General features: G+C 39.5%; 1 protein-coding gene and 1 long non-coding RNA gene across 37 annotated transcripts in view; one reads left to right on the top strand and one right to left on the bottom strand.

The window, feature by feature from the left end:
• The window catches only part of inpp4b (inositol polyphosphate-4-phosphatase type II B), a 405,764-nt gene that overhangs the window by 342,899 nt on the left and 50,070 nt on the right, over window positions 1-12,795 (top strand). For 34 of the 36 annotated variants that reach the window (XR_015477090.1, XR_015477089.1, XR_015477091.1 and 31 more), the window contains 2 exons: window positions 1,666-1,917; window positions 3,937-4,075. Coding sequence is in view for 31 of the 36 variants with exons in the window: in XM_087237863.1 (XP_087093989.1) it covers window positions 1,666-1,917; window positions 3,937-4,075 (391 nt within the window). In the remaining 5 variants the exon portion in view is untranslated. Of the gene's footprint in view, window positions 1-1,665; window positions 1,918-3,936; window positions 4,076-6,654; window positions 6,836-12,795 lie in introns of those variants that run through there. The other 2 variants (XM_087237892.1, XM_087237893.1) reach the window with 1 other exon arrangement.
• LOC147847018 (uncharacterized) overlaps window positions 1-12,795 on the bottom strand; it is a 919,394-nt gene that overhangs the window by 209,327 nt on the left and 697,272 nt on the right. The window lies entirely within an intron of this gene.

The following is a 12,795-nucleotide window of genomic DNA, read 5'->3' on the forward strand; positions in this document are numbered from 1 at the left end:
AGCAAATCCATTCATGCCACTTTGTGGACTCATAGGTGTGCTGGTCTATAAAGGAGGTGTGTTTTGAGGAACTGAGATGGAGAGTTTTTATTTTTAAGACTAAAGTAAAGCCTTGTACTGCATCTGCTTTTCATGCTGCCTCTTGGCCAGGTCGTCATTGTAAATGAGAACTGGTTCTCAATTGACTTACCTGATTAAATAAAGGTTATTATTATTATTTGACTATTTATCTGTCACCTGTCAGTCCATTCATTTATTCATCTGTCCATCTATTCAACTGTCCATTCATCTATTTATCTATCTTTTTATCAATCTGACCATCCGTCTACTTGTCTATTTATCCATCCCTCCATCTGTTTGTCTATTTATCCATCCTTCCATCCATTCATCTATCCATACGTGCATTCGTCTATTTATACATACATTATACATCCATCCATCCACCCATCCATCCATCCATCCACCCATCCATTCATCCATCCATCTGTTTGTCTAATTATCCATCCATATATCCACCCATCCATCCAACCATCCACTCATCCATCTATGCATCTGTTTGTCTATTTATCCATCCATCCATCTATTTGTCTATTTATCCATCCATCTATCCATTCATTCATCTATTTATCCATTCATCCACCCATCCACCTGTCTATCCATCTGTTCATTTGTCTATTTATCCATCCATCCATTCAACCATCCACCCATCCATCTTTCCATCTGTTTGTCTATTTATCCATCCATTCATCTTTCTATCAGTGCATTCCTATATGTAATCATTGGCACATTTGTCTATTTATCCATCCATCCATCCATCCATCCATCCATCCATCCATTTGTTAATTTATCCATCCATTCATTCATCTATTAATCCATTCATCCATCCATCTATCTATCTGTCTATCCATCTGTTCATTTGTCTATTTATCCATCCACCCATCTACTTGTCTATTTATCCATCCATTCATTCATCTATTTATCCATTCATCCATCTGTCCATCTGTTTATCTGTCTATCCATCTGTTCATTTGTTTATTTGTCCATCCATCCATTCATCTATACTTCTATCATTTATCTATCCACCCATCCATCATCCAACCATCCATCTATCCACTTGTCTATTTATTTATCCATCCATCTACTGTATCCATCTGTCCATCCACCCTGTTTTTCCTAGACACTTAAATAAGTTTGAGATTAGAAAGTTTCTACTCAGATAAAGTTTCCTCACTGATGAGAGATTTTCCCATGCGTGTATTGATATGGATTGTGTGTCTTTAATCATACAGAGAAATACACAGATACACTACAAGTATAAAAATGTGAATGAAGTCGTCGCGCTCTTTCTGTTTCTCCAGCAATATCTCTTCAATATCGCCGCCACTCAGAAGATTAATTGAATCATATGTTGTTGTTGTTGTGCCGAGACCTTGTTTCAGAAAGAAGCAGCGTGTCTTTTGTGTCTCTAATTCTGCTTCCTCTTTCATACTTGGCTCTCCTCTTTCTATCGACTGTGCCATCTCTGTTTGCTCTTGTCTTCTTATTAGTTTTCGGATACGCTTCTCATCCCCGTGCCTTTAATCTCTGTCACACGCTCTTATGCTCTGCTGTGGCTTAATGAAATGTTGGTTATTAAGAGCTGTGTGTGTGTGTGTTTCTCTGCAGACGGAGCAGTTTGTTCATGCTCTGAAGGATGAGCTGGTGAAGAGCGCCCTCCTAGCGCTACATGCTGCCCGTCCCGGATATGTCAGCAAAAGTCAGACTTCTGCACCGTCCAGCCCACCGGAGCCGAATGAGGAGCCTAATGTGGTCTGCAATAATGTGAACAGCTCTCAAACACCGCTGAAAGAGAGCAAAGCGTCTCCTGTCCGCTCAGACTCCATCCCGCACCATAAAGAGTACGATGAGGAGGAATGGGCAAGTGATGTTGTAACGTTTTCTGATTCTATATGAAAGTGAGAGCACACTGAACACCTTAGAAACTGCACAGCGACACATTAGACAAAAACAGAGCGCCATAGGATTTCCACTAAAAACATTCAGGATACCTTAGAAACCGTATAGAAACACTGTGGCAGTCACTAATAGCTTCATAGCAACACAGTAAAGCCATGCAAGATTAGCAGCATTAGCTAAAACCTTTAGCATGTTAACTAAAGAATGACACAAACTAAAGGCTCATATTTAGGAGTGTGTTGTTTGTTTAGTCATTGTGGGTGTTAAATTGTGGTGTGTATCTCATGTAATTGCCTTCAAGTGTGTGTATGTGTGTGTGTGTCATAACCATGGCTAACAGGAGAGGATTAGAGGCCAAGATAAGACAAGCATCTCTAATCAATGGCAAAATAACTTGTGTGCCCTTGAGCGCCGCTCACAAGACGGAAATCCTGCAGCTCGCTCGACTTTAAGATCTCTGACTCTTTGAATATTCCCAGTATTCATTGCAGAAACAGGGTTTTCTGGCAGTATCTTTGACAGTCTTATTGCTTTCCTTTTTGGAAACATTAGAAGTGATGCTTTGGTAAATTTGCATAGAACAGTCGTAATAACTACAGCAAGTGTTTAAACACTTATAATTCTTCTTTATGGTACAATGAACTTTGTCATTATAGGATATTATTGTTGTTTTTTGTCTCTTTCCTTCCTGCTTCAGATTTAAACGCCAAAAGTTAAAAGTCAAAGTTAAAAGTCAGAAGTCTCTTTTGGTGCTTTAGACAATATTTTAGAGAAAAATAAATATTTTTGTTTTTGTGGCAGAGCATCATCTGAAACCCATCTTCTTCTGTCAGTTTGAGTGTCTGTGGTCTGTAATGTTCTTGTGTGTGTGACTCTTCTACAGTGTTTTTAATGAGACCAGAATCAGCAGGCTGACTTCATAAGCATGTCTAATTTCAATTACGATCTATATACATTCTGTTTCACTCGTCTAGATCTTAATTTAAGATTGAAGATAGGATGTTTCTGCGATAAGGATCCAGAAGCAAAATACAAGCGGCTAGGGATGTGTCATCTTTTGAAATCCATATACTGTACATATTCATATTTGTGTACTATACACAAATAATAACTTGACTTCTAGTTGATCATTTGTAAAAGTGGCAGAAGGTGGATTTTTCTGATGAATCATCTGTTGAGCTGCATCCCAATCATCACAAATACTATAGAAGACCTACTGGAGCCTGCATAGACCCAAGATTCTCACAGAAATCAGTCAAGTTTGGTGAAGAAAAAGTCATGGTATAGGGTTACATTCAGTATGGGGGTGTGCGAAAGATCTGCAGAGTGGATGACAACATCAACAGCCTGAGGTATCAAGACATTTGTGCTGCCCATTACATTACAAACCACAGGAGAGGGTGAATTCTCCAGCAGGATAGCGCTCCTTCTCATACTTCAGCCTCTATATCAAAGCTCCTGAAAGCAAAGAAGGTCAAGGTGCTCCAAGATTGGCCAGCCCAGTCACCAGACATGAACATTATTGAGCATGTCTGGGGTAAGATGAAGGAGGAGGCATTGAAGGTGACGGCAAAGAATCTTGATGAACTCTTGGAGTCCTGCAAGAACGCTTTTCTTTGCAATTCCAATAATATAAATATGACTAAAAAATAAAATAATAAAAAATAATAAAAAATTATATAAAGTATTTAAAATTATTTTAAAATAGGTAAAACCTACTGATTTAAAGGATAGTGGCAAAACTAGTAACAATGATTATTTAGTATCATTTAATCATTTAATATTACTGAAACATATTCTTGTTCTAAATAAGAATGAATTCTTTGGTTTATGAACTGTTGTTACACTGAATTGCATGTTAATGTGTGTCTTCTTTAAATCAAGATCCTCATAAAGATTTTGGGAGTGATTTGGGATTTAGATGTGTGTGTGATGTTTGTGTTAGTGTTGTTTGAGTAAAGTCTGCTTTGGCTCCTCTAGGACAGGGTCTGGGCCAGTGTGGCGAAGAGCTTGAACTCTGTCATTGCCATGGTGGAGAAACTACAGGAGCAGGACAACAACAACCAGGAGTCAACACCCTGTCAAACACTCGCAGACGTCATCACCTCACACAGTCCCGGTACGCCACAAACCCACATCAAACCACACTGAGGCTGAGTTCACACTGGGGCGATTGCTTTGATTAACCTATTATAGTGCGAGTAACCATATATGGTCACTTCATTGACATTAATTACAATATTTAAAAAAATATTATAAAAGTAAAAAAACAAAACTCCCAGTAACACTTCAAGGGTTTTCCAAAGAGTATTTCAATGAGTGCTCTATAAATAGTCAAAACAAACTAGCCTAGAGCGCCGTCTGCTTGCTGTTCAAAACTAGCCTAGAGCACTGTCTGCTTAACAGAACTAGCCTAGAGTGCTATCTGCTGTTCAAAACTAGCCTAGAACAACGTTTGCTGGTCAAAACTAGCCTAAAGCGCCATCTGCTATTCAAAACTACCCTAGATCACAGCCTAGAGCACTGTCTGCTGTTCAAAACTAGCCTAGAGATGTTCAAAACTAGCCTAGAGTGCCATCTGCTGATCAAAACTAGCCTAGAGCACCATCTTTTGTTTAAAACTAGCCTAGAGCACTGTCTGCTTAACAGAACTAGCCTAGAGTGCTATCTGCTGTTCAAAACTAGCCTAGAACACCGTCTGCTGGTCAAAACTAGCCTATAGCGCCATCTGCTATTCAAAACTACCCTAGATCACAGCCTAGAGCACTGTCTGCTGTTTAAAACTAGCCTAGAGATGTTCAAAAATAGCCTAGAGTGCCATCTGCTAATCAAAACTAGCGTAGAGCACCATCTTTTGTTCAAAACTAGCCTAGAGCACTGTCTGCTTAACAGAACTAGCCTAGAGTGCTATCTGCTGTTCAAAACTAGCCTAGAACACCGTCTGCTGGTCAAAACTAGCCTATAGCGCCATCTGCTATTCAAAACTACCCTAGATCACAGCCTAGAGCACTGTCTGCTGTTCAAAACTAGCCTAGAGATGTTCAAAATTAGCCTAGAGTGCCATCTGCTGATCAAAACTACTCTAGAGCACTGTCTGATGTTCAAAACTGGCCTAGAGTGCCATATGCTGTTCAAAACCACCATAGAGCGCCATCTGCAGTTCAAAAATAGCTTAGAGCAACATTTTCTGTTTAAAGCTAGTCCAGGGCACCTTCTGCAGTTCAAAACAAGTCTAAATCACAGTCTAGATCACTGTCTGCTGTTCAAAATGAGCCTAGAGTACCAGCTGCTATTTAAAACTAATCTAGATCACAGCCTAGAGCACTGTCTTCTGTTTAAAACTAGTCTAGATCACCACCTAGAGCACAATCTGCTGTTCAAAACTAACCTAGAGCACCGTCTGCTGTTCAAAACTAACCTAGAGCACCGTCTGCTGTTCAAAACTAACCTAGAGCACAATCTGCTTTTCAAAACTAACCTAGAGCACAATCTGCTTTTCAAAACTAACCTAGAACACCGTCTGCTGTTCAAAACTAACCTAGAGCACAATCTGCTGTTCAAAACTAACCTAGAGCACAATCTGCTTTTCAAAACCAACCTAGAGCACAATCTGCTGTTCAAAACTAACCTAGAGCACAATCTGCTGTTCAAAACTAACCTAGAGTACCATCTGCTGTTTAAAACTAACCTAGAGCACAATCTGCTGTTCAAAACTAACCTAGAGCACTGTCTGCTGTTCAAAACTAACCTAGAGCACAATCTGCTGTTCAAAACTAACCTAGAGCACCGTCTGCTGTTCAAAACTAACCTAGAGCACCGTCTGCTGTTTAAAACTAACCTAGAGCACAATCTGCTGTTCAAAACTAACCTAGAGCACAATCTGCTTTTCAAAACTAACCTAGAGCACCATCTGCTGTTTAAAACTAACCTAGAGCACAATCTGCTGTTCAAAACTAACCTAGAGCACAATCTGCTTTTCAAAACTAACCTAGAGCACAATCTGCTGTTCAAAACTAACCTAGAGCACCGTCTGCTTTTCAAAACTAACCTAGAGCACAATCTGCTGTTCAAAACTAACCTAGAGCACCGTCTGCTGTTCAAAACTAACCTAGGGCACAATCTGCTTTTCACAACTAGCCTAGAGTACCAGCTGCTATTTAAAACTAATCTAGATCACAGCCTAGAGCACTGTCTTCTGTTTAAAACTAGTCTAGATCACCACCTAGAGCACGGTTGGCTGTTCAAAACTAATCTAGAGTGCTATCTGCTGTTCAAAACTAGCCTATAGAGCACTGTCTGCTGTTTAAAACTAGTCTAAGTCACTGCCTAGAGCACCATCTACTGTTCAAAACTAATCTAGAGTGCCATCTGCTGTTCAAAGAGGCTATAAAAGAATATGCTAGTGCTATATAAAAGCAGCTGATTTTTTTATATGTAAGGGCAGTATCTGATTATGTGAGTGAGAACATCAGTCATCAAAGCTGAAAACCAGAGTGCTTCTATGTCTTAAAATATTGTGTGATAGCACAATTCTCTATTTGTATTATAACCCTATATGTCATATGTAATATAATAAAATGTTAAATTAAATGTAAAAGCTGCAGTGTAAATGATGGCTGCATTTGTTGTGTGTGTGTGTGTGTGTGTGTGTGTGTGTGTGTGTGTGTGTGTGTGTGTGTGTGTGTGTGTGTGTCACAGCAGCTACAGATAAAGCCACAATAAGCCTGCAGATCACACTTGTCAGTCTTGATGGATGATGCAGAGGCACGTTAACAGATTCACCAATGAGACGACACTTTTACTCACTTTGAAATGCTGCGTTATCTCAGTAAACCAAACTAAGAAGAAAGTGTAACAAATAAAGCAAATTAAACCCTCATTTCTGAATAAAACACTAGCAATAAATGCCCAAATTATTCATCAAAAGCTGTAATGACCCATTAAATTTTAAGTTAAATGCTAAAATAATCTATCAAATATACCAGATGGCTGCTTGAATGATTAATTAATTGCTTAAAGAAGGTATCAAGAAAAGGAAAAGTATAACGTATCATTTCGTTGCCATGCTTTGTGTATGAGTGTGTATGGATGTTTCCCAGTGATGGGTTGCAGCTGGAAGGTATGTGTTATTTTGTGATATATGTTGCGAAATGAATACAATTTCACCAGATGGGCATCCGCTGCGTAAAACATTTGCTGGATAAGTTGGCGGTTTATTCCACCGTGGTGACCCCAGATTAATAAAAGGACTACACTGAAAAATAAATGAATGAATCAACTTTTTCAATTTTAAAACTAAATCTTTACCTGATTTTACTGCAGGACTGCTCCATGATTGTGTGTGGGGGACACATTTGTGCACATGTAGTAATTATGTTCAACTTTAATTTTTTTAAACCCTCATCATATAAAATATGATGTTAAAAATAATTTAGAGGTACAATTTATACTTCTAGGTATTTATTTCGGGGAGCCTAAGCGGCCACTTACCTTATTTATTGCCTAAATCCACCCCTGATTTCTTTTATCTTCGCCATGATGGCAGCCCCTATTATTTGACTAGATAAGTGAATTTATAAGTGGCATTTAAAGGGTTCAAGTGCTGGTGATTCATTTCAATTCAGCTTTATTTGTATAGCGCTTTTAAAATGTGTGTCAAAGCAGCTTCACATAAATGGTCATAGTAACTGGATCAGGGTAGGTCAGTTTTAGTGTTTAAGTTCAGTTCAGTTTAGCTCAGTTCAGTGTGGTTTGAAGTCATTATTAAGAGTCCAAACACTGAAGAGTAAATTTATCGATGAGTAGCTGTTCAGATCCTGAACCATGCAAGACAGTGGCGACAGCGGAGAGGGAAAAAAAATTTCAGCAATAGGAGAGCAAAGAAAAAAAACCTTGATAGAACCAGACTCAGTTCGGCACGACCATTTTAATTTCTCCGCTGGCCAAAAGTCTTGTGCAGAGCTGCAGTCTCAGCAGTGGAGGCTGGAAGCTGGCCTCAGCGAAGACTCGTCTGTCCCTGGAGCGTCAATGGAATCAGTCTCTTACTCTCCACACCCCCATGACCAACAGTGCAGCAGCTTTGGTGACAATCGGAATAAAATATTGCCTAAGGGGGCTAGTAATATTGACCTTAAAATGGTGCTTAAAAATATTAAAAAACTGCTTTTATTCTAGCCAAAATAAAACAAATGAGACTTTTTCCAGAAGAAAAAATATTATAGGAAATACTGTGAAGGGGCGACGCAGTGGCGCAGTGGGTAGCACGTTCGCCTCACAGCAAGAAGGTCGCTGGTTCGATCCTCGGCTCAGTTGGCATTTTTGTGTGGAGTTTGCATGTTCTCCCTGCGTTCGCGTGGGTTTCCTCTGGGTGCTCCGGTTTCCCCCACAGTCCAAAGACATGCGGTACAGGTGAATTGGGTAGGCTAAATTGTCTGAAGTGTGTGTGTGTGTGTGTGTGTGTGTTTCCCAGAGATGGGTTGTGGCTGGAAGGGCATCTGCCGCGTAAAAACTTGCTGGATAAGTTGAAGGTTCATTCCGCTGTGGCGACCCTGGATTAATAAAGGGACTAAGCCGATAAGAAAATGAAAAAATGAATACTGTGAAAAATTTCTGAATCTGTTTAACATAATTTGGGAAATATTTGTAGGGCAAGGGCGAATAACTGTATATAAAGCTGTATTCAGCTGTGCAGGTCACAAACATGTGCTTTTTCCCTCATAATATTTCTCATTTATTGCCAACTTTAGGAGTCCTAGAAACGCTTCTGATGGCAAAAAATTCCACTTTTAATTCTCTGTGAGACTTTTTTTTTTTTTGCAGGCTGTACATTTTCTTCACACTTTAATAACCACCCACTCCTCTTTTTTTTCACCCACTCCTCAAGCACATATGTCAGATCTGTCGGTCGAGAGATGAATATTAGCAGCGTTCACAGATTTCCTGTCAGACAGGAGTAGTTAAAGGTAACTTCTGACACTCAGTGCTTTTAAAGTGTGGAGAGTGAAAAATACAAGACATGACAAGCAGAGAAACTGCACAAGCCTTGTTTTAGCAGAGCCAATGCTGCCACCACGTGGACACCAGCTGCACACTCTTATATTTAAAATGAAACAGCAGTTATGCTTTTGAGGTTCTGAACTCTTATTTAAGCCAGTTCTTGACGTTTTGCAGATTTAACCCTCGTGTATTGTTCAAACTGACTACACTTTCATTATGTTGCTGGCTGTTTTTGCCCTTTTGACCTCCATTATAGCCACACTGTTTGATTGCAAAGGCATGACCGCATATAATCATGCATTTTTGATTGTTGGTGGTTTTCCTTGGGAAGAGGTATTATCTGTAATTTTATGGTTGATCATCAGTTGAAAGCATTGATTAACCCTTTAGGATGCCCTGGCTTTTATATGGAGTTCTGTGGAGTATAACATCAGATAATAGTGTGTGCATCAATACACTTACTACGTTTACCAAGAGCTGAGTGGCTTATTTTGATTTTTATAGACATATCAAGATAAGGGTGCAAAGATCTCTCTTACACTCTCAAAACACACACACACACACACACACACACACACACACACACTATACTTCATATAACTCCATATAAAAGACAGAAACTAGGCTTTTTTTGCACTGTAACTTTTGATCAATAGTAAAAATGACACATTTGACCTCCTCCCAACAGGGAAAACCAGCAACAATCAAGAATGCAAAATCTGACATTGCATGTGTATGTGTGTGTGCGTTTATATATATATAAGCTATATATACGTTTATATATTTATAGTTATATATTTATAATTATAAATTATATATATCATATAAGTTAAAAGTTTGATACTGATTAGAACTTGAAGTGGTGGTGATGTCTTAAAATATTCTGAGAAGGTCTTTAAAAGGGTATTGAAATTATCTTTAGAATTCCTGTATATACTCTGTTTCAGAATATTGACATTTTCTGCTCTGACCACATTGTAGCTGTTTTTGTTGCCTGTGCTTTTAATGCTGGTTCTCCGCGCCCACCGTTATCCGGTCTCTGTCAGAGCGTGCCTTATGCCGAGATCAGACTGCATGATTTTCAAAGTAGTCGTGTCACCGATGTTTTCACACTGCATGACTGTCCGGGCTAGCGTTTTGTTGCTGCTTTGTTTACACTGCAAGATGGATCGGCGACAAGGGCTTTCACATTACATGACTTTACAATAGGAAGAGCTGCCGACAACTTTGTCCAAACTACAGACAATGAGCGCTTTAAACTTCTCCCTCAGCCTCCCGCTGGCCAGCGGGTACACACACACACACACACACACACACACAAGTGAATGCTGCTCTCTCATTGGCTGTAGGCGAACGCCGATGTTATTTTCCGTCAAAATTTCTTAAGGCATGATTTGAATCTCCGACAGCTCCAGATATTTAGCTCGCCAAATATCTCACAGGCATCGACGACACATCTGCCATTCTCTCAGATCGCATCTTTGATAATTCAAACAGTGTGATTGTTACTCACGTGCACGAGCATCAATTTGCCTGTGACTTCTGGCATTTGTCGGCGATTTCTTAAAGCCTGTCGGTGAGTCAAAATCGGGGTTACAATCAAGCCTGAACTCAGCATTAATCTCCGCCATAGCTTTGTCAGATAAACAGCACAGTGACAGACATAAAGGAAGCAGATCTCACTTAACATTTGTGAGAAATACTAATATAACAATTTTTCTAATGATTATTTGATGTATTTGTCACGCACGCACACACACACAATCAGCAGACACACACACATACAGCATGCGCATCTAACTTTGCAATGTTTTTGCATTCAAGTGTTACGGGACACAGGTCAATATTCACTTCTCTATGGATATCCTTTATGTTAATGTACAAATTAAACCTGATTTCACGTCCACAAACCGGAATTAAAGTGTCTATAATTTATTGACATGCGGATGTGGTGATATAGATAGTAAATCGCTGTAATTTATTACAAACATGCTCTGTTTTACAAACATGTTAAACTTGTGAAACTCATTCGTGATCACATTTGATGCTGATTGATGATCACAGAGAGCTCAACAGATTCCGGTTTCTTTGCGCACGTCCTGTCTTGTTGATATAATTAAACACATTACTACGGGGACATGTTAATTTACGGCTCTCAATCAATTTGGTGAGCAGGGAAAACTGCACTCCTACGTCACGTTGTGGTTGACCTTAAAATGGGAGGGATTTGAATACTATTTTAAAATCATGAAATTGAAAAAAAGAGACTTAGTGTCTTTATATCACCCCAATATGACTGTGGACACACTATACCTGCACACAGTTCTGTCCAAACAGCTTACAAAAGATGATTTCCATCATAGGTGCCCTTTAAGTGCAGTATTTACATTCTGTGCAACAATGTCAACATCACATGCGATGTATTGTATCAATTGTCATTGTGTCTGTCCTTGAATGCCTTACGTGGCTCAATGAATTAATCTTCATTCAAAGGCATGACGTTCGACCAGTTCAGGTAGATGTCTGGTGTCATGCACAGCAACAAAATAAAAATAAATAAACATAAACACAATAATTCAGATCAACAGTGCGAATACACCCTGTGTGGGAACCAGGATATTCAACTTGACTTTTAAGCGAGACGAGGCCATTAAAAAGAAGTCACTCAAATAAGCATAATGCTGCCAAATATTTGATGACTAACGCAGAACATATTCACACACGGATTGTTCGCATAAACATAAAAGGTAGATCTAGATTGTAGATTAAACAGGTAAAGAAGCGCTTTTCTCATGTCTTAAATAACAATTGATTTATTTTAACCGAGCTCAGTGACAAATGATGAAAAACAAGCTGGTGCCTGTGAAATTTAACAAGCCACTCAATATGACACCTAATGCTGATGTTAGGAGGAGATTAGCAGCTGTCTGAACATGCTAGCAGGCTTTCTTAAATAGCGCCTCACTTTTTCCACATTTTTTATGTTACATCCTTATTCCAAAATGGATTCAATTTGTTTATTTCCTCAAAATTCTACACACAAAACCCCATAATGAAAATGTGGAAAAAGAGTTTTTGAAATTGGTGCAAATTTATTAAAAATAAAAAACCTGTAAAATCACCTGTACATCAGTATTTACAGCCTTTGGCGTGAAGCTCTAAATTGAGGTACATTCTGTTTCCACTGATCATTCTTGATGTTTCAGCAGCTTCATTGGAGTTCACCTGTGGTCAATTAGGTTGATTGGACATGATTTGAGAAGGCATACACCTGTCTATTTAAGGGCCCAGGGTTGACAGTGCATGTCAAAGCACAAACCAAGCATGAAGACAAAGGAATTGTCTTTAGACCTCCGAGACAGGATCGTCTCAAGGCACAAGGCTGAGGAAGGTTACAGAAAACATTCCTCTACTCTGAAAGTTCCAATGAGCACAGCGGCCTCCATCATCCTTAAGTAAAAGATGTTTGGATCCACCAGGACTCTTCCTAGAGCTGGCCGGCCATCTAACCTGAGTGTTCGGAGGAGAAGGGCTTTAGTCAGGGAGGTGTTTAATAACCTGATGGTCACTCTGTCTGAGCTCCAGCGTTCTTCTGTGGAGAGAGGAGAACCTTACAGAAGGACAACCACCTGTGCAGCAATCCACCAACCAGGCCTGTATGGTAGAGTGGCCAGACAGAAGACACTCCCCGACTGGAATTTGCCAAAAGGACTCTCAGACCATAAGAAACTAAATTCTCTGGTCTGATGAGACTAAAATTGAACTCTTTGGAGTGAATGCCAGACGTTACATTTGGAGAAAACCAGGCACCGCTCAACACCAGGATAATATTATCCCTCAGTG

The sequence above is a fragment of the Danio rerio genome, chromosome 1 (assembly GCF_052040795.2).
Source record: "Danio rerio strain M-AB ecotype USA chromosome 1, GRCz13ab, whole genome shotgun sequence".
NCBI lineage: Eukaryota > Metazoa > Chordata > Actinopteri > Cypriniformes > Danionidae > Danio > Danio rerio.